The following is a 26,250-nucleotide window of genomic DNA, read 5'->3' as shown; positions in this document are numbered from 1 at the left end:
ACCCCTTCCGCACCGGCTCTGGTCATGGTGGCGCGTCTGTTCTGAGGGGGCTAAGCTCATTCCTCAAGGTCCGCACCTGCAAACTTCTTTGCAGCCTTTTGTTCCTTTTAAGAGGCATTATGCTCTGTAACATATTTCCACACTGTTTTTTGTTTTTTTTTTTTAAGTAATCGCTACACCCAGTGGGGCTCGAAGCCGTGACCCCGAGATCAAGCGTCACGTGCTCCACGGACCGAGACAGCCAGGAGCCCCTTTGCATGGTATATAATTCATGTTGCGATCCCAAAGAGAGGAACATTTAGATCCTCATCCAGAGAGACCTGCTGTAAGTAGTTCCGCTCAGTATCCGTTTAGGTTGGTGCCAGTGTAACCTGACTGAAAATGTAATAAAAGCCAAACGTGTCCTTTACTCAAGCGGGAGTTGAAAAGACCTCCCTTTTTTTCATTAAACTTACAGTTCAGGAGAGATTTCTGAGGTAATCCTGACGTAGTTGTTCTCAGATATGCTGAACTTGTGGAAGAGTACCCACTCTGGCATCTTCTTGGAGATGGAGTAGCCGGACAGGGGGTGCAGCTGAGCAACCTGCTTGTGCGTCAGCATCAAGTAGTTCCCCGATCCGTCCACATCCCGAGCGATCTACGAGCAGAGTGTTTAAGAAGAAGGATTTTGTGCTAACATGGAGATATACAGACAAAAATGTTCTAAAAAATTCCAAAGTATTTTGTTCAAAATAGTAAAAATTACAAGTCTGCCACCCATGTTTCCTATTTTCAGATCTAGAAAATAAGCCAAAAACAGGTTTTGCCCACAACTTTGAGGCAGGGATGATGTTATTAACGTCAGTCATTCCAGGGCAGCGGGTGAAAAGCGCACCGCTCAAAGGCTGCTGTTGGGGTCGTGAGAGCCAGCGTCGTAGCTGCCACGTTACGGGCAATACACTCAAATGTCAGGTGCTTTACGCTGGACATTTTAGCCCAATACAGTAACACTGTGATGCAGGAACCTTCCTTTTCCGTACATGAGGAGGAAGTTCATGTTAAAATGTCATTTTTTTCCCTATTAAGACCGCTTTAGAGTTTGAGCGGAAATACCATAATTTCTCTTACCGCGACGTGAAGAACGTGCTTATTTCTGCAATGTGCTTTAATTTAGGGGAGCTGCGTTAGGCAGCCGTCACTGGGGGGATGAAACAAATGAGACATTATCTGTATTTCCTTGTGTTGGGTATTAGTGTCACCGGTGAACGGTGAGATGAGGGACTGTATCCGATGCTCGGGCAAAGAGCGTGTTTTCCTAACTTCCCCCCTGTGATGAGAAAGGCCTTTGTCCTTTCGGACAAAGTGAACATACTCCGGCTTAGCCCTTCAGTTCCCTTGAGAGGAAGTATGTTTAAATACTAAATCTTTAGTAACATAGAAGGGTTTCCATTATTTAAAGTTAACACCAATAAAAGACTCCTAGGTGAGAGCTTCCTGACCGACTCTCCTGAACGTGTGAGATTTTGGAAAGGCCACACCGAAGGCCGCCATCCCCACTCTCACCTGCATGAAGTGACCCGACAGCAGAGCCTTCTTTATGTTCAGAGCGTTTTCCTTTGAGCCAAACGCTGGTTCTGCACAGGGAAGCTCGATTCGCTTGACGATTTCTAAGAGCTCGGCTCGGATAACGTCCGCCATCCTGAGAGCACAGCAGTTGAGGAAGTAATCATGACACCACTTTTCAACACAGTCTGGGAGGGAAGAAGAAGAAAAGATGATTTGTCATGAGCCCAGGCCAGGAAGGAGGTGAGACCTCGGTGTCTTCCCGTGAGCGGGTGGGGGGAGGCTGCAGGGATGCGTGCTCGCTGGCAAGGGCTCCAGCGGCCGTGGGGCTTCTGGAAGCGCACCCAGCTGTGGGAGCAGCGTGTTCCAGTGCCAGCCAATGCATCACCTTCACCGGCAGCTCCGAAGGGCGGCACAGGAGGCTGTCTCCCCAGCACACCCAAACTCGTTCCTAGTGTGTGGGGCCCGGGTTGGTTGGTTTGGTTCGGTTCGGTTCCGAAGGTCTGTATTCTCTCTCACCGCCTAGTAGTGACTGTGGCTGTTCGGGAAAGCACAAAGCCCAGCTCTGACCCCAGGGCACTTAATACTTTTTAAATGGCAGTTCCTTTCTTCCCCTAACTCTGCAGGGTGGGAGCTGTGCTGTGCATGTCTCTGTGTCCCTGTGTCATCCGTGCCCATGCTAGCTCCCTGAGGGCTGGCCGACCCAAGTGGAGGAGTTCCACACGCACAGACAGATGCACAGCAACGAGCGTGGTCAGGGCCTCACGTGCCATTCCACTCGAGTGACTGACAAGGCCAGAGAAGGGTGAAGAACAACTCGGCTTTCTTTGGGGAAGGAAAGGGGCAAATCAGTCAATTTCTCAGAATCACACGCATTCACTTACGTTCACTGGTGGAATTCAGAGCTACGTCTTGGTAGGCCTTGTAAATGTTGATGAGGGTAAAGTGGTCTCCTTCAGGATGTAAAAATGTCTTCCAACAAGTCAAGGCAGCCTCCTCAGCTCCGTGTGGCAGATTAGAGAAGCAGCTGGGAGCTTTAAGATGCAAAAGTCACAAGGTCAGCAAGACTGGAGACCTGTGACCTGAGCACAAGACGCAGAGGGAGGGGCTCCCTGCTGTGCGTGCAGAACCGCTCCTGTCTACTCTGAATACATGTTATTCTTGCTTACTTAGAAATCCGAGAGATCTAGGGTGAGTTATCCTGTTTTTGTCCCTGTTTATGTTTGCCTCTGTCAGGTAGAGTGAGTCCCCTGCTGGTACCACAGTCAGAGCAGGGGACCCCTGGGGACCGGAGCCTCTCGGAGGCCCAGCCACAGCTTCTGGCCTGTGCTGCCAATAAAAGGATACATTAAAACACAGAAAGCAAGAATGAAGGAGGTAGGAAATAAAAACAGACACATAACTCTTTGGGGAAGAACACCTGTAGTGACACATTTTTCTTTCAATGTCTGATTAAGAAATTTACTGGATTTTGATTTTTTTCATACTAAGATAATTCGTCTAACTTTCTACTTTTTAAATCTATTCAAGTATTTCATTATCTCTTCAAAAGGTTAAGTGAATTGGTCAGTGTCTCTGTTAGGTTCTTAAATTTTTCAAAGGGCTCTCACTTAAATCTAGACGGGGACAGACTGACAACACGGAAAAGCAGCGCTCCCGGGGGAGTACCTGTCACCATGGCAGCAATCGTCAGCATCTCTTCCACACAGTCAAATTCACAAGAGGCGAGGATAGACTTCGAGAGCTGGGGGTCAAGAGGAAACTCCGACATGATGATCCCAAACTCCGAGAGATTCCCATCATTGTCCAGTGCTGCCAGGTAATCCAAGTCTTCCAGAGCCTGCATCAGACTTTCTGGGGCTAGCAGAGAAAAAAAATCACCACCTGTCTCCTAGAACCAAGATGGAGTGACAAGTCCTGGACCTCCCTCCTCCCCCCGCATGAAACAACCAAATAGTGGGCAAAACCCGTGCAATGACAGTTTGCAAGACAAAGAACGGCAGGCAGTGAAGGACAGTGATTGCTGAGAGGGGGACGCTAACAAGGTGAGCGCCACGACCACCCAGCGTAAGTGGAAGAGTTTCTCGGCTTCAGGGCCAGAAGGGGGCCTGGGTGGGGCCTGCTGGACTCCCTGAGCTACGAAGATAGTGCGCAGCGTCCAGGGAGGCTGAGGTGGCCAGAGCTCGCAGGTGGGACTACCTGACAGGACAGAGCCACACAGAGACAGGACTTGAAGATCCATGAAAGGTCTCCTCGATTTGTCAGCAGAACATGCAGAAGAAACGACGTCGGGTCACAGAACCATCCAGAGGATTAGAGGGAAAGTGCTGGGTGCTCACGTGGGATCTAGGACACTGACCATTTCTACCCACCAGACTGGGAAGTCGTGCAGTTCATGGGGTCCTGGGTAGGAGATGCAGACGGGAAGAACGGCCCCCACCCCGCCCCACGTGCACTCTCCGGTGCTCCCGAACGAATCCTAAAACCAGGACCTGAAAGGATCGTCCTGCAACCCAGGATAAAGGCCAAGAGTATTTATAGGAATACAAAATATCCAATACCCCAAAGAGCAAAATGTACAATGTCTAGCACCCCAAAAAAAATTATGAGGCATGAAGAGCAGGAAAATACAGTCCCATAAATAAAGAGATAAATTAATCATCTGAAACTGACCCAGAAGCTGGAGAGACGACAGAAACAGCAGGCAAGGATGTTCAAGAGTTACCTGCCAGTGCAAATAAGGGCAGAAGGCTGATTTTCTCCAGACCTGCATTTCTTAAGTTTACAGAACATCAGTAATGGTGTGGTGTTCATCTTACATGCTTAATTCCCACCAAAAAAGATAATCCATTTATTCAAAGCAATGTATTCTCCTTGCAGAAAAAGATGAGATGAATAAACGCATGTGGTTTTCACCTGTCCGGCAGGCGGTATAGCAATAAAGGCCAAAGAAGCAAACCACACAGCGTGAAGCTGCTGTCGTGTTCTGCCCCAGACACTGAAGGACTTCCGAGCACCCCCAGATCGCTTTCACCTGTCTCGGCTCCAGCAGGTGCATCGTGAGCAGGAGATGAACACCACGGGACCCAAGTAGCAGTTTCACCGACTCACATCTGGGAGCTCAATGTAACAAATAGTAAAAATTTCCTTATTTGATGTTCAAACACTGACTGCTAAGCTACTTATCAAAATTTCAGGCAAACTGAATAACTCAAAAGCCAGACACCAACTCAGATTTGCTACAATCCCCTCGTCACTAACAAGACGCCATGAAAACAGGAGGAGAAACCACTGCTGTGGGTCGAGAAATGGCTCACTGATGCCGACATGGAGTTCGTCAAGTCTCTAGTCCTGTCACTGAAGAAGAGCAGAGCAGGTGACAGGCCTGATCTCAACCTGTGACACATTAGTCACGAACAAAAGATCAGTTCTAGAAAAGCAGGTGTCAGGGCGGCAGGGACTCTAAGAAGTAGCCCCCGGAGAACCTGCTCAGCCCTCAGACACCCACCGAAAGACCTGGAGCAGAGCTCTAATCCCCAGCTGGGAGAGAAGAACTTTAACTTCTCTGTTGCTTTTGAATTCTCTGAGATCTAACACGGAGCAGGGCAGGCTCCTGGGAGATTCCTGCCTTTCTCCAGGCTCTGCGCCCTCGGTCCCCCTGGGTGCTGGCACGGAGCACCAGTGCGCTCCTCGTTCCTCCTTGGACCCCCCTGGGCAACGATGAGACCTTGAGGAGCCACAGTCCCGGGAAGGAGACAGATGGGCTATTTAGGAAAAAAGTCCGAGAGTTCTCTCAGTGAGCCATCCAATGAAAGAACAGCTGACCTGCTGGAGAAGGTGCGAGACGCAGTCATGGAAACACGCGTCTCGGGTGAAACGCAGCAGGAGGGGGCTGGGAGCACAAACTTAATTACTGAAAACTGTTTGGAAACCGATTTCTATAAATCAGCAAAGCCGCTGCATTATAACTTACAGGGTCTTTGGCAATTGTCCCCGTAAGCATCTGGCTTTGCAGCCAGGCTCTGTCCCCAAAGGGCACCTACTCCTCGTTTTTATGCCCCGCACCTGACTGGCTGCACACAGGATTACGAAGAGAAGTAGCTTCCTAATTCTGCTCCCATCCTAACACCAGAAAAAAAAAGGATGTTCTTGGGGTTTTATTCCATCAGAAGGGACAACTTAATGAATTACACAGGTGAGGGAACAATCCTAAATAACCGAACAGGATTTGCTACTGTTACGTTCCACACCTGAACGCATCTCCCCAGTGTGGCTCATACAATTGTCCCAGCTAAAACGCGGAAGGTGTAGACGAGGCTCGTCACAGCAGTTACGTGCGACCCCTGGGAAGCAGTGCTAACAAATGTCTCGCAGGAGCAGAACAGGGCAGGGGTCTCTCTAGGTAAGCAGTCCCCAAAGGCACGGGTGATTCCTCTCCTCCCCAGTACTCCTTAACCTGCTCTCTAACCAATAAGGACACAGGATAAAGGTTCAACCTGAGTCGCTAGAGTTGGAAAGGATTTGAGAGAGAGGGTGGCCTCCACCGGTAAACGGAAGAGACACGTTTTCCACGCCAGGCCCACGGCCAGGGCACATTCCTTACGGGTAGGAGCGGAGCCTTTCGTGCCCAGCCTTGCCGTGGACGCGGCTCTCAGGCAACGGCACCGTTCCCACTGCCTGCCCAGCACCAGCTGCAGCGTGAGCAGGGGCGGCCCGGGTCCTCTGAGCTTACCCGGCTGTGCCCTCGGACCTCTGGCACACCAGCTCTGCTCTGTGCCGTGCCCTGGAAGGACACTCTCGCCAAACAGAGAGGCATGGGCGCCTCACGTCACTCCCATCCAGCCCAGGCCTAGGGAAGGACTAAGGGGAAGAAAGGAGTGGAGCCCGTCTCCAGGGGCTGCCTTGTTGGCTGCTTGCTGACTTATTTCCTTCTAAGGATAACACTCAACTCATTCACTTACTTCCCCTCAAGCCACTTACGAGTGTCTTGTGCTCTTGGCATTTGCAAGGCCTCGGGGGCAGGGACACACGCAGATGGGCCCAATCTTGGCCCTTCTGGAGTTGGAGGTCTTAGGAGGGAGCCCCACATATAAACCAACAACCAACTGCCAATGTACAGAGATACAGTTTTACCTCACTGGCCTCTTTTCCAGGAAGTGCACCCCCACTCCCAGACAAGCATGATTTTGTAGCATGTGACCACCTCCCAGACTACTGCTAACCTCCAGACACGGCTGACGGGTTCAAGGTGGGCCCCTGCTCGAACTAAGCCAATGACGCTCTATGTTGGGGGTTTTAGAGTTTGGACCAAGAGAAGCTGAGGAGTTTCCAGGGGCTGACTCAGGACATCATAAGGCTTGGAGCAGAACACAGCCGAGATTCTGCCATGAGGCCTGATGAGAGAGAGCAAAGGAGAAGAACCAAGAGACATGGAGATGAGGCACTGAGCTGAGGTTCTTCAAGTCTCTGTTTTTTCTTACATGTTCCTGAGGCTCGACTTCTTACCCTGGATTTCACGGGACACCCCAATTTCCTTATCATCCTCCACTTGTGTTTACGCTAGTGTGAACTGTGTTGCTAGCACTTGCTTCCAGAAGAATTCTAACTAACACACCACAGCATAATAATTCTGTGTCAAAGGAACAGTGTCTCCACGTGCCGCTGGAGCTTAGAAAAGGTAGGGGCCAAGTTGGCCTATGGAAGGAAAAAGAACAGCCACCTCAGAGCTCTCAGTGTGCCAGGTACTTGCATTCATTACCCACATACACACACACACATACACACACACACACACACACACACACACAGAAATGAAGCCACAGCTTAAGAGGACTAAAGAAAAAAAGTTTCTTGTCCCAACTGGTTTTAGGACCAGGACTTGGGCATCACGCAGGGCGCAGAGACCGGAGAGGGGAGAGAATGAGGAATCAGATGACTCTGGGCTGACGGTGTAGACTTCAAAGTCTTGGGACTTCTAGGAAACGGGTTGAAGAGTTTGGTTCTGAAGAGGATAGAACAGACGGGCTTCTGTTTCCCCGAATTTCAAAGGACACGCTCATAAAGCCGGACATTTGCGTCACCTCTCCCCCACACACTACACACAGCACTTCTGGATAAGCTCCTGTGAAGCTCTTTGGAGCCCCGACACGAGAGGCATGCCTGTACCCTCACGCCACGAGGAGGAAAAGGTAAGTGACGTTCCGGAGGCTCTGGCCTCGGCAGCCTGTCTCCGCGGCTGCACGACCGGGACGAGGGCCCGGCCTCTGCACCTGCCGTGCGTCTGCTGGCTCCAAGTCCGACGCTCTGCTGGGATCGACGGTGGCTCCCCAGGGGCAGCCCGCTGCTGCCTCCCAACGCCTGTGGCCCCGTATCTGCTTCTCACACGGTGAAGACCGCCCTTCGTAGGGACCTCTGCAGCTCAGGGCCCACAGGCCTGTTTCCGAGCTCAGGGAGCAGTCGCGCAGGTGGGGACAGCTACAGTATTCACTATATGCCAGTCACGTGAACGGAGTTATCCTGACAACTCCAAGAGCCAATTACTTTGATTATACTCGCATTCAGATGAAGAAACTGAGGCCCAAGGGGGTGACACAATGCGGGGGGTGACACAGCGAGTGGGGGGCCGGGACTGGAGCCCTGGCAGTCGGCTCGGGAGCCTGAGCTCCCTGGTGTGGCCCCTCATCCGGGGCCCCCTGCCCCAGCCGGCCGAGCATGGCCTGTTCCCACGGCTCACCCTGGCTTAAGTATGAACAACGCCCCCTTTCACCCCCCAGCGTCCTGGCCTGGCCAATAAGTCACGTGCTCACGGGACCCACGAAGAGCCTAATGAGAGAATCAAAAGCTGAAAATGCTTCCGTTCTGTGCCTTCTAAAATCTCTGCCGTTGTCATCTTCACTTTCTGAAAAGTTACTTTGTTGCTTCCAAGACCCTCCAGGCTCCTCACTCGGCAGCTCTGCGGTTGTTCTAGCATATCTGTGCCTCTTTTTCCTACTCCTGCCCGCCACCCGAACACAGCACTCCACTCTGCGAGTGTGACCGTCACTGATGCAGGCATCTAGGCAGGGGCTTCCCGCCCGTGTGGCGTCAGACTGTCTGCTCACGTCCGGGGCTGCTGGGGGGCGGCCGGCAGCCGGTGCGGGGGTCTGCGGCGAGGCTGTCTGTGAGCGCCGGCCGTGCACGTGGCGTCTGCAGCCCCTTCTGTCTCCGCTCTCCTCTGGAGTACAGACTGTCACATTTTAAGATCCTTTTGCAAACCCCAAAGCAAAATCCCGTTTCCAGTGATGCAGAGACAAGCGGAGGCGCTTCGCCAGTGCGCACACGAATGAGGCTTTCCTGCGGCAGACGGGATTCTAGAAGATGCTGACTCCTGACTCTGGTGAACTTCCTGCAGGATGACCGCAGATCAAGCGCCTGCAGCATCTCTAATCCCTCCTCCGCTGACCAGTGCTGGCCTCTGCGGCCGCGACGTGATTCTGGCCCTGCGTTCTCGCCCGTCTCCTCGAGCGCTCGGTCTCGTCCTGCCCGCCACGTCTGGCAAGCCTGTGTGCGGGTTCATTCCTCCCGGATGATTCCAAAGCCAGTCGTCCGGCCACCACCCCCACGAGCTCCGCCTCCAGACACAAAGACGACATCTGGTGCAGGCTGGTATGTTTCTGCTTGTTTGTGCCCAGTTTCGGTGTCCGTGCCGGTGCCCTCCCCGGGGCGACGTGCTCAGCTGACCCTGGGCCTCCTGATCAGATCAACGGTGACGGCGTCGCTCACGACGGAGGTCAATCTTCAGGGAAGAAAAAACAACGGACTTTTTTTTTTTTTTTTTTTTGAAGAGATCTATATCAAGGGAGTTCAATGAATAGCCTGTAGCCCAGTTATGCCAAATTCATTTTCACACGGCTCGTGAATCCCCACAAGGGAACGGGTTTGCTGCACCGGCGAACTCCAGTGGTAAGCTGAGCTAAATGCATCAGCTGCAAGCGTCATCTTTTTTTCCCTCTAAAATGATGAGTCAGAGTGAATCCACGGTTAGCTTTTCCCCAGCACAGCAGAACGCAGTTAGGTGCGCATTGTCCGGAGACAATAAACCGCTGCGCTAATAACCCTCTGCCCCCCATTACTGGCTCTGGGCCCAAGCCGCCACAGGGGGGCCACCGGAGAGCGAGGGATTCTTCTGCGCCGCTGTGCTTCGTGGTTTGCTTTTGACAAAGGCTGTGTCTCCTCCCTTCACGGCAAGTTCACCAAACATCTGTCTGGAACCAGGAAGATGCTTGGGGAGTAACACGTGGTGATTCTGGGCCTGAGAGATAAGCGGTGGCGCTGGAGCTGGAAGAGCAATGTTCCAAAACGAAGCGTGTTTCTGCAGAGCACCGTCTCTGCACGGTCTCTGCAAGGTCTCTCGGGGTCACCGTGGCCGACTGGCCTCCCACAAAGGCCGTGCTGTCTGAAACTCTGAGGTCACTGAGGAGAAACCCGAGAAATGGGGGCACATGGCAGAGACCCTCACTATCTTCCTCAGCGGCCAGAAGGACCGTCAAAAGGAGAAGGGGGACGGCAGCTGGACAGTTACGGGACGGAGGCCACAGGAACGCTGCCAGCAGCCCTGCTGGCCTGCCTGGGCCCCCCGCCCCGTCTAGCTCACCACAGTCCCCGTCACTCCTACCCCCTGACAATGAGCCCACCCAGCTGAGGCTGCCGCATGCACGCTCCAACTCTGGGTCCCATTCTCGGGCCGCTGCTGTCGCCGAGCTGCTCCTTCCCAGATCGGTGTGTCCACCGCAGCGGATGCCCTCCGCCGTCCATTCTCCTTTGCACCTTTTCACTTCAAAGGCTGGCATCTTTGGAGGGACCTTCCTCTTACTTAACCTACTCCAAATCCTACCACTTTCAGAAATACTTGAGCAAGGGTAAAGAAAATAACGTACTTCTCAAGTGCTCGTAAACCCTACTGGCACCGCTGGATGAAACAACTGAAAAATACAGGAACTGAGAGAAAGCATTGTAGAAAAGCAGCAATTACACTGTTTCCAGGCATGCTTCTGGCTTACAAGGCCTTTTGGCTCACGGCTCTCTTGTGCACATTTGACAAATAACACCCAGATCAGCAGGCTGTCGTTTACCCTCTTCCAGAAACGTACTGAAAGTTTCAACAACTGGTCTAAAGTGTGAAAAAAAGGAAGGGATTCCTTTGTATTAAAGCACGAGTGAAACTAGAACACCACCAAGGGGCAATCAACACTTGAAATCAGGAAGCTTTACGGGGGGGTCAAATACCCACTCAGGTTTGGCGAAGCTAGGCTGTGGGCCAGGGCGCAAAGCGGCAGTGCCCACGGTGACAACCACCTGGACGCGGGTGGTGGGAGGGGGCTGCCTGAGGAAGGGGCAGGGGACTGAGGACTAGCGCTGGCCTTGCGGGGGGCGGCGGCGGGCAGGGGGAGCCCAGTGGAAGGTGCCCCTTTCTGCTCAAGCCCCGGCAGGCCACGCTCAGCAAGCCGCATCTGACCCGCCCCTGCCGGCTCCAGGGTGGGGTGCTGGAGGTCTGAGGGTGCGGTGGAGAAGCACCAGAGAACCTTCCTAAGGAAAAGAGAGCACAGACGACTAGGAGAGTTGTTTAGGCCCACGGGGTTCCGGTGTGTTTAAGGAGACACTAGCAGAGCGTTCGCCTTCTCTGTGTACGTGACCTAATTTCTGTGACTCCGTTTCCTCATCTGTAAAATGGAGCGGATCAGAGCATTTGCCTCAGAGGGTTGTTGCGGCATTGAATGACTATGTCTGCACGGGCCACACAGACAGTACTGCTGTTCTCCCTGGGAGGACAGGAGGATGTTTAAATGGACAAGAACAAGGAGAGCATTTGCTGCTTTCAACCCTTCTTTGCCGGCTGACTGCTGACATTTTAAACTCCATAGCCAGCGTCACCCGCTCGACACTGAAAGCAGAGCGGAAGCAGCGTTCACCCACCGGGTAGGAGAAGCCAACTGGGAATGTGCGAGAAGGTGCAAGGCTAAGAAGAGAAGGTCCCGGTTTCTCTTCTCGAGCTAAGCATGAGGCATGGCCGCCCCGCATACTGCTGAAGCCGCCTGCCCCATGCTTTCTCGGCCTTTCTGCAGCACTCTGCTGGTGTTCCACAGAGCAGCCATGGTCCCAGCAAGGGAGGGGCGGTACTGGAGGGGAGAACGCCAGCACCTCCTGGGTGACGGGACCCACCAGAGGAGAGATCCCCGGAGAACCATGGCCGGCTTGTAACTACGGAGTCTCGGTCCTAGGCTTAAGAGCCTTACCCCTTCACAGAAAAGCTGGCCCTTAATTACAAAGGAGGGAACTTCTAGGGGAGCTCCCCTGTGTGACAGTATGGTACAGGAGGAAGGACTGTTGGCTGACCCATGTCCCACCAGGAAACCCGAAGGCCACCAGAAGTCCCCTGCCCTCGGCTGCAGGCAGCCTCAGAGGCCACACTCAGACCCCGCTGGGTCTCTCAGGCCTAGCCTCCTGGGCTCCAGGGGTCAATGGCAGACGATTCTCCACTGTCAAGGCATACTTCTAGAGGCTCGTTAAAAAATTCCTTCAGAAAGTGTTTACCTCTAAAGGGGAAAATGCTTGTACAAGCCAAACCTCCATGCCGGCTTGCACTGCCGAGGGCCACCTGCTCTTCGGACTGGGCTGGGCAGGAGGAAAGGGGGCCCGTCACGAGCCCCGCGAGCTCCGAGCACAAAGCTACCTGGTCTGTTCATGAAGTCGCAGTGGCCCAAGCCCGCGATGTCTATTCTCTTCAGGAAGAGAACCATGCTGGTGAGGTTGGCCTCCTGCATCTCCGCTGGCTTAAGGGGCCGCATGTCTTTGCGGGCAAATTCCTCAGAGTACAGACAGAAGAGTTTCCCTGGAAGAAACCGAGGAGAGTGGTTTTAACGTCTCTAGGTCCCCTTCGTACAGGAATTTACAGCAGTTTTCGTGACCGTGGTGCTACCTGAAGACGACGAACCGAGAATCTGCTTGCGCATGTCTGCTTGGCTCTGGCTGATGGGCTGCGTGACGAGTGAGTTCGCTCTTATTCTGGGGTTGTACACCTGCAAACGGAAAGACAGCACCCTTACCATCAGATCACTCTAGAGCTCGCAGGCTCGCCGGACCGGGGGAGCGTGTGGTCTGTAGCACTTCACTGCGTGAAATGCTCTGCTGTGGACTCATTCTCTCTGGATCCTATTGGTTTTTCACTTGCCTTGAGACAGAAACTGCTAGCACCTCAACAAACGGATTTCAAGTTGTCTGCTTTCATTGTAGGTTCCACAAATAGGGGACCTCTGTACCATCTCCTGAAATGCTAGCAGTGTCACCTCTCAAAGCACGACCGTGAGGACAGCAGATCGGAAAGCTTATCTCTGCCGGTGCGGCTCTTCCAGGTTCTAGTCCAACTGGGATCGCAGCGGGCTGGCCTGGGTAACAGCTGAGCGTTTCCAGTCACATCAGCTCAGACTAACGCTGCATATGGGGGCGCCTGGGGGGCTCAGTTGTTAAGCATCTGCCTTCGGCTCAGGGCGTGATCCCAGTGCTCTGGGATCGAGCCCCACATCACGCTCCTCCACTGGGAGCCTGCTTCTTCCTCTCCCACTCCCCCTGTGTTCCCTCTCTCGCTGGCTGTCTCTCTCTGTGTCAAATAAATAAAATCTTTAAAAAAAAGGAGAGAGAGAGAGTTGAATGCTAAAAAAAAAAAAAAAAGCTGCATATGGCACCAACAGTGACTTCTTAGCCCAGACAGGTTCCAAGGGAGCCTTCGGAATGGCTGGAGCTGCTGTCGCGGTAGGACAGTAAGATACTAGGAGACCCAGTTTCCTCGAGGGATAAAAGCTACGTCATCTCTACCAACGTGAAACGGATCAATACTTGGGTAGGTTCTTTCAGTTCTTAAATGCTAGGATTTCTCAAGTTCCAGTGTCTTTGAGAGTTTGAGATATCCTACTTCCATGTTTCCTAATTTTTTTCTTTAAAGGTAGTTGCAAAAAATATTTTTAAAAGTTTAGGATAGAATTTTTATCATACCAACGTTAAAGCTAAAATTGGGTGAAATTAAAGTCCGTGTACTTGAAACTAATTTCTGGTAAGTCGCCTCAGGGAAGATGCTAATTATTTTGGTCAGGGGGCTCTCAAAAATACTCCGGAGTGTACACAGGGAAAGGCCGGCGTAGGCGTCCGACAACTGGCCTTGCTAGCCCCTGAGCTGGAGGCGAGCCGCTGACGAGGAGAACCCCACCTCCGTGCTTTAGCACCTGTTTTCCTGCGGCACCTCCACCAGCTCGGTTTGGGGATCACCGACGTGCTAAGGAAAGGCAGTGACGCGTGAGCAAGCCCTTCCCTCTGCCCCAGCTCACGTGCTCCGGCCGCGCTCCCCAGTGGATCCAGCGGCAGGAGCCCAAGGACAGTCAGCAGCAGCTGGTCCACCTACATGACAACAATCACCTTTCTCCTTTCCACGCCCACATCGATGACAAATTTGACAGAGCTGCTCCAGATCAAAGACTCTCCGGAGCTGGCGGTTAGCACCACTCTCCTCTGATAAACTTGGCATCTTTTCTCCGTTTCATCACTTGGCTTGAACAATGCACATTTCTCTTCTGGATACAAAGGAACGACCACCAGCTCTCCAAGATCTGGGTTTAAGTTAGATCCTTCTTGACAGACGATTTCATAGGCTTTCTCAATATCCTACAGTAAAAAATAACGTCATCCATGAGAACGGACATGTCACAAACTTAACTTTAAAAAAACGTCTAATTAAAACTATAGGCAAAACCTGCATAATGTGTACAAGGAAAGAGATGCCTGCGTCGTCTGTGTGAATCGTTACATGAAAAGAAGATGTAACTGGACGAGAACATTTCTTTGGGGAAGTTAAATATGATTTATAAACAATTTTATTGCTTTTAGTCCGAGATGGTTTTCCTCTCGTGAAGTGCACTACCTTGCCTTCATGCATTAGCCTGTTTCTAGCTTGATGCATCACTGTCTCTAACGGTGGCAGGGTTAAGAATTATAAAACGATCTCCAGATTTCCAACGAAAGCACAGACACAGACACGTTCTGTAATCAGGGTCTCTGGGTCACTCTGAAAGTTGTCCTGACCCATGAGCAATTTAAGACAGCATACGTGCAATGAGGGAGGCAGGAAATAGTCGCTGCTAATTTATACACCTTGGCGTGATTTAGGCATTTAGAAATATCCTTTTAAATTGTTTCACTGCCAAATGTATTGGAAAAAAAGTAAATTATTTCCCCTAAAACTATACATAAGTAAGTAACCGCTGTGAAATGCTCAAAAAGCAAGGCATTTTAGATAGTATTTTTCTATTTCTCAAATACGACTTGTTTTTTAGGGCCTCGTGTAAAAAAGTTGTCAGTTTAATTCTTATACTTTTTTAATATATATTTCTAAAATTTCTGCTTTCTTAAAGAGCCCAACTAACAAACTACCCAATGGAAGAAGCCTCATTTCATTCATTAGATTTCACTAAAATTCTAAAAAAAAGATGACTTTCTGTGACCCTTCGAGTTTTAAGCCCTATTCCGTTTTCCAGTGCAGTAGCTCACTCATTCTCCTTCCTTCAGTTCATTTGCAGAAGGGTTTTGTAGGACAGATCTGCCTGGAAAAATGGCATCACAGGTGAGCTGCCTGAAAGTTATTCCTGAGCTGTGGGGAGGCCCCAGGAAGCAGAGCAGAGACCTCCACGCAAGCAGGTGTCCAGTTATGTTCTCCTGTGTACGTGTCCCACAGAGGTGGCTTCCTGGGGCAGAGGTCTACCAAGCAAAGAGTGTAACTGTGGATCGTAATGAATGAAAACTTACCGATTGGGACAATCAGAACAAACTTATAATTCTGACCACACCATCATCATATGTGAGAACAGCCTGTTAGAAATTACAGGGGGAGCAGGAACATGGGCTGTGCGTCCCTGCCAGTGGACGCTGCTAGACCCCCAAGATGCCCCCCGTTCCTCCCGGATGACCCCCCTCAAGCAGGCTGCCCACAGGCGCTGCTGGAGTTGGAGAAGAAGACGGATCCCAGCAGCCCGCTCGTGATCAATTATTTTTCAAAATAAACCTTCAAATTGCACTGAAACGTTTCTCTTACTCTCTCAGAATACTGCTTAAAAGGTAATCTGGGCCACTGATTTTTTATTTGCTTCTACTTGCTAAACCTTCTTGGTTATATGTGGGTTCTAAGCTTGAGGTTTGTTCCAAATGGAGAAAGAAAAAAGCATAAAAGAAGTCTTCAAAAGGAAACAAGCAGAGCTAAACAGAAATCCACGCTCTACGTGGTTTAGACCCTGCAGGCTCAGCCGGCACAGGGCTTTGAGGCCATAACCTTCAGAATTTGAAAAAAAAATGCTCAATGTATGTATCTGCTTCCAACCGTTTACACTTCCTTCTTACCCAGTGGGTACAGTGCACTGACCTACGTGGGGCCTTCCCAGGATCCCCTGCAAAGCCATGGAAAGCACAAGACACACTGAAGGGGGGTCCCCAACCTCCCAAATGAAAGGCGCACAACTGCACAGAGCATTTCCCAGAAAACCTTCAACCCGACAGTGCCTTTTTGGGACAGTTTAGAGGGGCACCGTAATTGGGCCCTTGGGACCATAAATCTCAACTTCGTTCTCTACTTAACATATTTCACTTTTCCAAGTTAAAAGACAGTTAAGTAATGAGGAACTAGACACACTGAGGGCTCAAAGTCTCGATTACGTGTCAAGACGCGGGGCAGCATGGGGCCGTGGGGATCAATCCAGAGCCGGTGAGGGGCTAGGCCAGCGCTGACAGCACGCGTGAGGGACCCTAATGCTCGCCAACCCAAAATGGAGAGTATTTCTACGATTATAAATGTAGCTCTTAAAATAAAAAATGACAAGCAGTACATTTCTGTTCACGTACTTGACTGCTTGCGTTCCTAGGACATTTAACTGCCATGGCAGATTTTAAAGTTTTATATAGAAATTAAGAAAGCTTCAAATAGTACGGGAGGAAATGAGCAACAGTGGTTCATGTGGCTTTCAGAGCAAGGCGGATTTTTCAGAGACAAACTGCAAGATCACAGGAAAGGAGTATTTTTTTTTTTTTTTTTAGAGAGAGAGAGAGTGCACGCAGGGGTGGGGGGCGGAAAGAGAGGGAGAGGGAGAACTTTAAGCCGACTCCATACTCCGCACACAGCCTGATATCCCACGACCCTGAGATCATGATCTGAGCCGAAACCAGGAGCCAGATGCTTCACAGACTGAGCCACCCAGGCGCCCCAGGAGAGGAATATCTGAATGGTGACGCCGATGTCCGCCGTAAAGAAGAAAAGAGGAACGTCCGGCAGGAGATGAAGCGTGTCCGGTTAGTTAGGCGAGAGGTGGGGAGAAGCAACGCCAGCTGCGGTGCAGAGCTGAACTGGGAGGGAAAGCTGGTCCGGCAGAGCTGTGCTGAGGCCAGCACGATGCCGCCGACCCAGGCCTCTGCCGTGAGCCTGCGGACACCAGGGAGCCTCCCTCAGAGATCCCAGGACGGGATCAGACCTGCAGCCCCCAACACGGCACACCCTCTGAGGTTGGAATCGCAGAATCCGGCCTGCAGCCTGCGTCACACGGTCACTTGCTGGGTTTTCAGGCTCTACGCTACACTTTCGGCACAGGAAACGTCTTTCTGGTCCCACTTCATAAAAGAGTATATGCCTTTGTAAGCCCTGGGGTTTTCCAGTTTCTACTACCGGCCCGGGTAAAAACGCATCTCCTAAGGTCTGACATTTCAAAAGTCACCACGTCATTAATTATAGCTTATATTAAACTTATAAGAATCAAATACCTTTCTTAAGACCATCCACTATCCCCAATTCTGTCATGAACGTTATTTTTCAAAAATCCATTTTGCGGGGCACCTGGTTGGCTCAGTTAAGCGCCAACTCTTGATTTCAGCTCAGGTCATAGGATGCAGCCCTGTGGCAGGATCTGCATTCAGCATGGAGTCTGCTTGTCTCTCTCCCTCTGCTCCTCCCCCTGCTCTCTAAAATAAAATCTTTAAAAAAATCCATTTGGAAATTTTTGCTTACTCTGACTTGAAGGAGGACTATTCATTCTATCAGTCTTAATTATACCTTTCTGCCCGCCCGCCCCAAAACTTGTCTTCTTTTTCTCCTGGTGATTGACTGCTAATTCTGCCATTCTTCCCTTCCTAAGGCTTCTCTGGGTTACACTGAGAACCTCTAATTATCTTCATCAATCCTTCTCCTGGCTGCCTAATCATTTTATTACTTTCCTCAGGACTTTCTAGAGTATCTTGAATCATGCAGGATTAGGAAATGATAATAGATCAGTGTAATAGGCAGATCTCCTATTGAAGAAACCATATAGTCTATATATGAAAAACAGATAAATATGCTACAGTTACCATATATTTGAGATTCTAAATTACTTTCTTTATGGAAGCAGGTAAAATCTGTCTAAGGTTCCTGAAGCTAGGAGGGTCAGTCATCCTTTATGTTCTGAACGTAAAACAGAATAAATACTTCTGTAAGTATTTCTGAAAACATGTGAAATTTAAGACTCTGATGAGGGCCGATACTTTGTTCAGCTGGCGGCTCAGCCAATATCAAACCATTTCCTTTTTGGTTTCTGCTTAATCCCTGGAATCACTACATATTTGGGTCATGGTCTACTAGAAACCAGTACTTTTACTAAGATGATGGGTAGGAAAAAAAAAAAAAAGACCAGAAAATTAGTCTGTAAGAAGAAAGATATAGTTCTTGAGATTCTGGAAGCTTCTAGATTCGGCCAACAGAGTACTAGAGGGGAAATAGGGCCACTGAATAGATGCAATTAAAAACAAAAACAAAATCCAATGCAACCCTGAATGGCACCTTGACCATGTAAAAGCACTAACAGATGTTCAGTTCTACATTTCTAATTGTTCTTTTGAAAACGTATTTTTCTGAATCCAAGTCAGATTTTTCTCATTCGTGTTTTTTAAAAAAGATGTTATTTGAGAGAGAGCAAGAGAGAGAGAGAACGAGCAAGGCAGAGGGAGAAGCAGACTCCCGCTCAGCGGGGAGGCTGACGTGGGTGGGACTCGATCCCAGGACCCCGGGATCATGACCCCAGCCGAAGGCAGATGCCCAACCGTCTCCCTCATTCATCTTTTAAGAAAAGGAGCCCCTGTGTAGGGAGAAAGCCTTCTGGGTACGCTAGAAATTTTCTCTTTCTGCCTCACTCCACTGACTATTGTAGGAACATCGGTGGGAACTTTATTTTCCTTCGCCCTATGTCAGGTGCTTAGGGGACGGTCCTCCTCTGCGGCAAACGCTCCTGGTCGTGCGGGAGGCAGCCGAGAGTGTGACGGGAGTCCGTGCGCACCTTCCCTCTGCGACCACCCGAGCAGGCGGGCGCAGCAGCGGCGGGGCATCCGGGGCGGCCCGGGGACTCAGCCCGAGGGCACCGGGGCGACCTCCGCGGCGGGGCCCGAGCGCCTCCCCTGCCCTCCGCCCGGGGCGCGTCTTGTTGACCCTGCTGGCCCGGCTTCCCGAGCACTCCACAGAAGGGCCGTGCTGGAACCAGATGTTTAAACAGTGAGTCAGCAAACGGACACCTGCGTGTTAATTATTAAAAGTTCCCCCCGAGGAACCCGATGACTCTGCTGGGCCAGATTCTTACTTACTTACTTGTTCACAGGCCAGAAAGACTACAATGTCCCCCTTCTCACCGGACTGGTGGATTTCAAAGATGAGGCGTAGGACAGACTCCAAGGGCTCCGTCTGAGCCCCGCTCAGGTGCACGACCTCCACCGGGTGCTGCTTTTTCACTTCTATGAGAGGCACGTTGCCGTAATAAGAGCTCAGCTTGCTGATCAGGTGCGGGGAGGAGTTAATTATGAGCTTCAGTTCCGGTCGTGCCAGTAAAACATCCTTCAGAAGCCCCAGTAACACGTCGGTGGCCATGCTTCTCTCATGGACGTCATCCAAGATGATGACCCCATAGCTGCCCAGGAAAGGGCTGGACATCATCTCTCTCTGCAGCATGTCATCCGTGCAGTACCTACGAAGAAGCCACAGGAAAGTCAGAGGCCCTTAGGAAAAGCCAGAGACTCCAAAGACCACCACAAACGCCTCGGCTACACCTGCTCTCTAACTGAGGAGTTAGCGTGACACCATCACACGCTACTACCGACTCGGGTCTAAAAACAAATCGTTCAAATCTATGCTACTTCCTTCACGTTAGAAATTGCACCTATTCCCTTCTCAGCAAAAACTCCTCTACGCACTGATCTTATAGGGAGGAACGTTCTCTGCCAGGAGGAGGCGGTGTGTTATGGAAATACATCAAGGCTTCATTAGAAAGAGGAAGATGGTGACTTATTTAAAACTCTGCTAGACTCGGCAAGGCCTGGGGCTTCCAGATGATCGTGTAACGCTAAGGGAATACTAAGGCTCAATCCTAAAACTACACGAAGCTTCAGTTTTCTCCATAACACAGAGATCTACTTCCTACCTTTGTGTTAATAAGATCATGTGTACAGTGCTTTAAAAAGTGCTGCTCCTGATAACTATAAAAAAAAAAAATACAGATTGTTAAGGTTTCAGGAAATGTAGTTTATATTTCAAATTCCTAAAACAGAATTTCTGAAAGCTAAAAATAAAATATAGGATAGTTTTATTAATATTTTCCAAAATTAAATGTACTGAATTTGACCTTGAATGAAAATATGAGTAATTCTTTTAAAATCTATGTTCTAGGGGGTCCATATTTGCAATTTATGTATCACTTCTACGAGTCTGGACACCTGGTTCAGAAAGACTATTTTAGCTATATAGTATTTAGATATTCACGGTTTCAAAAAAGGCCACGAAAAAGCTTATAGAAGAACTAAAAGTTGTTAAATACAACATCCTAAAAAATGGTACTAGACATAAAGATTGTATTTACTAAGGGTCTATTATGTGCCTGATAAATTAGATACTAACAGGTTACAAAGAAAATGAAAAAGACAATAGCAAGTATAGAACTCTGCCTTCCAAGTCAACAGGTCACTTTAAAGCCTCTCGTTTAAATAGCTATTCAATCTGAGCTTTTTAAAAAGTATGGTTAGCACAGATCTCTAGAAACAGAATCTGGTTCCGATTTATCTTTATAATGAAAATTTAGTTAACATGTACAAGGCGCTCACACGTGTCAGTCCCACGGATTGGCTCGTTTTGTCCTCACAGCAACCCTGTGAGCAGGCAGAGTAAGCACCCCATCTTACAGGTGACGAAGCCTGAGCCCGGAGAGGTCGGGTGGCTTATGCGGGGCGCAGGGGAGCAAGTGGCGGGGACACTCCTCTTCAGAGCACAGACTACTAGGAGGGAGATGGGGGGCTGCTCTCTTTTATCACAGGGGGCTTTTCACTAGTTTGAGCCTCTTTGCTGTGACTCAAACTCTGTTAGCAACAAATCAGACTGCGATGGCCGGGCGATTTCAGGCTGGAGAAGAAAGAACAGTCTCCCAGCAACGAGAATAATGGCAAAGTGCAGATACAAAAGACAGTGTGAGGGCCAGACCCCCCCAGCCAAGGCAGCAGGAAGCAGAACCCGCTGGGGCCAAGGCAGGCCACCGACTACATCGCCTCCAGAGGTGTCCCTGCGCCTCAGCAGCCCCACAGCGGAAAGCTGTTGTCCGAACTAAGAGAGAATGCTCCATGTAGATAAGAACTAAAAAACATGTCAACACAAATTGTAGCCCTTCCTTTGGCTGTCATAACTGAATGCTTGGGGTGGGGGTGGGGGGGTGACCGCCATAAAATAATCACATGGAACCCAAGGCCCAGCAAGAGATGTGTCTTTGACCTACTCTGAAAACATTGTTAGATTTCTCCACAATTACTTGCCTCTGTGGCTTTCTAAAAAAAAAATTAAATATACACTCGATCCACATTAATTAACAATACCGTAATACTTCATTTTATAAGTGACTACATCCAAGAGTTCCTGCCAAAAGGTCTCCAAAGTCCAGATGGCATTACAGATATAAAAATACCTATATTAACTTTAGACTATAGTCAGAGCTGTCCCTCAATTAATCCCATGACCATTTGAAAGGCCACTTCAAAATGTAAAGGATAAAGAATGAGCCTGTCCAGCTTGAGGACAGGTTTTTACCTAGTTCTTCGGCCTCATTCATAGATCATTTGCATAATAGAGTTTATGCATATATACTAATCTGATGACTCAGGGACACCGTGGCTATAAAAGCAGAAGGTGACAGATCTTCAAGAAGTTCAAGTCCTCTCGCTGTTGATGAAAAGATTCCCTATGGTTTAACACTAGCCTGAAAACCTGTGTCTTCCATTTTTTAAGATAAATATTTGCGGGAAAGCAGCTTAGTAGAAACCAAATGAGTCACATGGCCTTTCTGAATGGGAAAAACCTCCATAGACTTTTCCATGGGATGCTCTAGGCTTTCTAGCTGGCTAGGAGAGGGCACCATTTCTTCCTTCCACTAGCAAATTTGCTGAATGTTCTCTATGAAACAAGCTTGTGAGATGCTGGGGATATGAGGGCGCAAAAGCCAGCACCAGTGTACTACACCATACCATACCACACCACACCACCCTGTACCACACCGCACCGTACCACACCACACCGTACCACACCACCCACACCATACCACACCACACCATACCATACCACCCCATACCACACCACACCGTACCACACCACCCACCATACCATACCACACCACACCGTACCACACCACCCACCATACCATACCACACCACACCGTACCATACCACACCACCCCGTACCACACCACACTGTACCACACCACCCAGCATACCATACCATACCACACCGTACCATACCATACCATCCCGTACCACACCACACCGTACCACACCACCCAGCATACCATACCACACCACACTGTACCATACCATACCACCCCGTACCACACCACACCGTACCACACCACCCACCATACCATACCACACCACACCGTACCATACCACACCACCCCGTACCACACCACACTGTACCACACCACCCAGCATACCATACCACACCACCCAGCATACCATACCACACCACACCGTACCAGACCATACCATCCCGTACCACACCACACTGTACCACACCACACCATACCCCACCCTATCATACCATACCACAGCACACACCATATCATACAATACCACACTATACCGTACCACACCGCGCTGTACCACACCACATCATACCATACCATACACCATACCATACAAGACCACACCACACCGTACCACACTGCACTGTAGCACACATCATACCATACCACACCACACTGTACCACATTGCACCATAACACACCACACCACACCATACCAGGCCACACCACACTGTACCATAACAGACCATACTACACCACACCACACCAGGCCACACTGTACCATAACATACCACACCATAACATACCACACCACACCACACCAGGCCACACTATACCATATACCACACCACACACACCACACCACACCATATATACCACTCCTGTTACACTACAGCAGAGCTTCCCCAATGGTGTGTCACACAAAGGGGTTCTGGATGTGCAGACATACTATTCCCAAGACACTTGTCTCCTCAGCCCTTGGAGTGGGCAGGCAGTGCCTGGGGCAGCTGAAGCCCTTGGGATGGCCAAGCAGCTCTGACCACGTCCTCGAGGTGCTGCTGGATAGGCCCGCTCTCTATGTGGGCTACGATATAAAACTTCTTGAGAAACACTGGCCCGGAGCACTGCTGGGGATAATTTTTCCCATTATCTTTTTTCTTTCCTCTGTTCCTCTGTGTGTTAAGCTCTCGGAACCCTCTGTGTAAAGGAAATCTCACAGCGAAGGTAAAAACAGAGATAAAAAGATGCCCTTTTCCCTCACCTTGTGGTAGCTACTGAAAAGGATCCTTGGAACCTGTAAGACTCTGCAAAGTAGACTTAGACAAACACTGATGGAACCTGCCACGGTGGAGGCTGGTACCAAGTTCCACAGAGGTCCGGCAGTGTTTTCCATCGCACAGTACGGGAGGGTGAGGGGAGCCTTCCTGGAGTCGTGACCCCCGCCCGGGGTCTTGCATGCCTAGAAGGAATCAGCCACGCCCAGAGGAGGCATCGGCATTCCAGGCAGAGGGCACGGGGGCACGAGAGAACCACACACACGTGTCAACCTGGCTGCCGCACAGGTAACTTGGATGGACCCATCATGAGGAGCTCGAGAAGCACAAGCTTGATGGCCTTGGGTCCCACCTAACAAGTCGTACCTTCTCCCTGAGGATTACGGGGAGCTGGGGAAGACGTTTAGACAAGAAATCCCCGATGATGCCAGTGTAGGAAAACCACCAGCGCATGTCTGGCGGGTGACGGGCCGACCAGTTCCAGACGTGTAAAAGGTAGATTACGAGAACCCGCTCCTCTCGGATCGTAGAACACAAGCCGAGTGCCATCGGGCCCTGCAGACCCAACCCCCCAGACCAACCTCAGGATGGTTTCGCTGGTGCAGCAGTTCTCAAAGGGGATCACGTAGCCAACCTCGTGGCCAATGTTCACATCCATCTCGTCTGCCACGCGGAGGGCGAGCTGCACTGCCGTGGGCTTGTGGACCTGCGTGCACACCACGCCGCCGTGCTGGTAGTGGACGGAGAGGCAATACTCGGCACACCACTGAGGAACCTTTCACAGGGAGAAATGAGACAGGATCAGCTTCCTCTGGGAGAACCACCAAGAAAACAAGGGTTCATCTTATAAATAATTCTTTCTTCCACCAGCTCTGAACGATCTGTGTTCTGCATAGACTCATTCCTATTAAAAAGCTTAGAACAAACAGGGGTCAGCAGGAACTGTGAAAGTTTGACTTCCTCCAGATGAAAAAAAAATGCAGATTAAAAATAAAAGCAAAATAAAAAAAATACTTTTTAACCTCAGCTGTGTTTCTGAAAAGACTTACGTATTTACAGGCTGCTATTTTCTTCCTGGTTACAAGAGAGCTCCATTAAAAATATGGCTTCCGTTACACTATATGTTAACTACGTTGAATTTAAATAAAATCTAAAAAAAATATGGCTTCTAGTATCAACGACTGTATTTTAAACAATGTAAATTTTTTTTTTTAAAGATTTTATTTATTTATGTGACAGAGAGACAGCCAGCGAGAGAGGGAACACAGCAGCGGGAGTGGGAGAGGAAGAAGCAGGCTCATAGCAGAGGAGCCCGATGTGGGACTCGATCCCGGTACGCCGGGATCACGCCCTGAGCCGAAGGCAGACGCTTTAACGACTGCGCTACCCAGGCGCCCCTAAACAATGTAAATATTAAACAGCCTGTTGATGAAAAATTGGGACTCCAAATTAAAGCATGCACATTTAAACCTAAATGAGCGTAACAAAATAACCGGATAAGCCTACTCAACATTTCCCTGGTAATAGAAGCTAAAATACCCCGGCATTTATCATCTAAATACAATGTTAAATAAGCCCAGTGAGCTAGTAAACCAATCCATCCAGATTTGGAAAGAGTCGATTCCAAGGCTGCTGTTGAGTCATTTATATTAAAAATCCTTTTACTGAAAATGTATTATAGAGCAATCGGCTTTATCGAGTTCATCTGCGCCAGAATGAGTATAGTGGAAAGTACTTGTTCCATCTGTATGCTATAACCGTAGGTACTGTCAGTAAACCACGCTTTGCTACGTGTGTGGCTTTAAAATAAATCATTCCAAGAGGTTTTTAAATAGATCTAAGGTACTTAAAGGTTTTAACATGTTTAATTATTTTGAGATTTGCTATTTAGTGGACCCATCATAGAACTCTTAGATTTTAATCCTCACTATAATTTGAAAAATAAACATAACAACTCCAAAATGAACTGCTATAGAATGCTAATCCCTAATAATTAACAGTGCAAATGTAGTTCCCTCACTTTCAGATAGGTGTCAGCCTTGTCAACAGGTTGAAAACTAATCAATAATTAATTTATTCAGCACCCACTTTGTTCTCTGAAAGATGAAGGTTTCAGGTACTGCACCCAGGAAATGTGGAATCCGGGCACAGCAGGAAACGACAAGGCACTCCAGGGACCAAAGTCCAGACTTCCAGGCCTGGCTTGCTACAAGTTCGTTTATTTGGTTGGTTGGTTTGTTTAGTAATCTCTTCACTCAACACGGGGCTTGAACACACGACCCCGAGATCAAGAGCCGCATGCTCTTCTGACTGAGCCAGCCAGGCGCCCGACTAGTTTGTTATTTGTAAATCACAGTTCCTCTAAGCTTCAGTTTCTTCTCCATAAAATGGGTTGAACAGAAGAGTTACCCTTCGAGTCTAAGCTCCTGGGACATTTGCTCCACAAGGCTTACTGCGACCCCCTAGGCAGGAGATCCCGTAGGGCCCTACCCAACGACCATGCACGGACCACCCTTCCTGCAGCTGCTGGTCTGTTCCGGGGGTCCACCTGCCCCACTACCGTAGGAGCTCTGGGAGACCAGAGACCTATCTTGGCCACCAAATAATCTCAAGTAATTTTACTCAATAAATATTTGATGAATGAACAAATTCCTTATACTTTCCAAAAATATCTTAAAAGCCTATGATTCCATACACTCTACCTTGAATTGCTTCCTTGTCGCCAGATCACCTAAGTGGGAATTGACATAAATTTTTTTTTCACATAAAATGTTCTGTCTCCCTCATTCCCTAGCAAGTCATTTTTT

At 49.6% G+C, this 26,250-nt stretch overlaps 1 protein-coding gene across 1 annotated transcript in view; it reads right to left on the bottom strand.

The window, feature by feature from the left end:
- The window catches only part of DHX32 (DEAH-box helicase 32 (putative)), a 49,462-nt gene that overhangs the window by 1,207 nt on the left and 22,005 nt on the right, over positions 1-26,250 (bottom strand). The window contains exons 3-11 of the mRNA XM_026494365.4: positions 24,025-24,218; positions 19,211-19,583; positions 13,984-14,229; positions 12,497-12,596; positions 12,251-12,409; positions 3,211-3,402; positions 2,427-2,576; positions 1,543-1,730; positions 456-637 (exon numbers count right to left, since the gene is read on the bottom strand). Of these exons, the coding sequence (XP_026350150.2) occupies positions 456-637; positions 1,543-1,730; positions 2,427-2,576; positions 3,211-3,402; positions 12,251-12,409; positions 12,497-12,596; positions 13,984-14,229; positions 19,211-19,583; positions 24,025-24,218 (1,784 nt within the window). The remainder of the gene's footprint in view (positions 1-455; positions 638-1,542; positions 1,731-2,426; positions 2,577-3,210; positions 3,403-12,250; positions 12,410-12,496; positions 12,597-13,983; positions 14,230-19,210; positions 19,584-24,024; positions 24,219-26,250) is intronic.

Source organism: Ursus arctos, unplaced genomic scaffold, assembly GCF_023065955.2.
Source record: "Ursus arctos isolate Adak ecotype North America unplaced genomic scaffold, UrsArc2.0 scaffold_7, whole genome shotgun sequence".
In the NCBI taxonomy this organism is placed as follows: domain Eukaryota; kingdom Metazoa; phylum Chordata; class Mammalia; order Carnivora; family Ursidae; genus Ursus; species Ursus arctos.
Note: the sequence above shows the minus strand (reverse complement) of the source record. Positions and strands in the feature narration are given on the sequence as shown.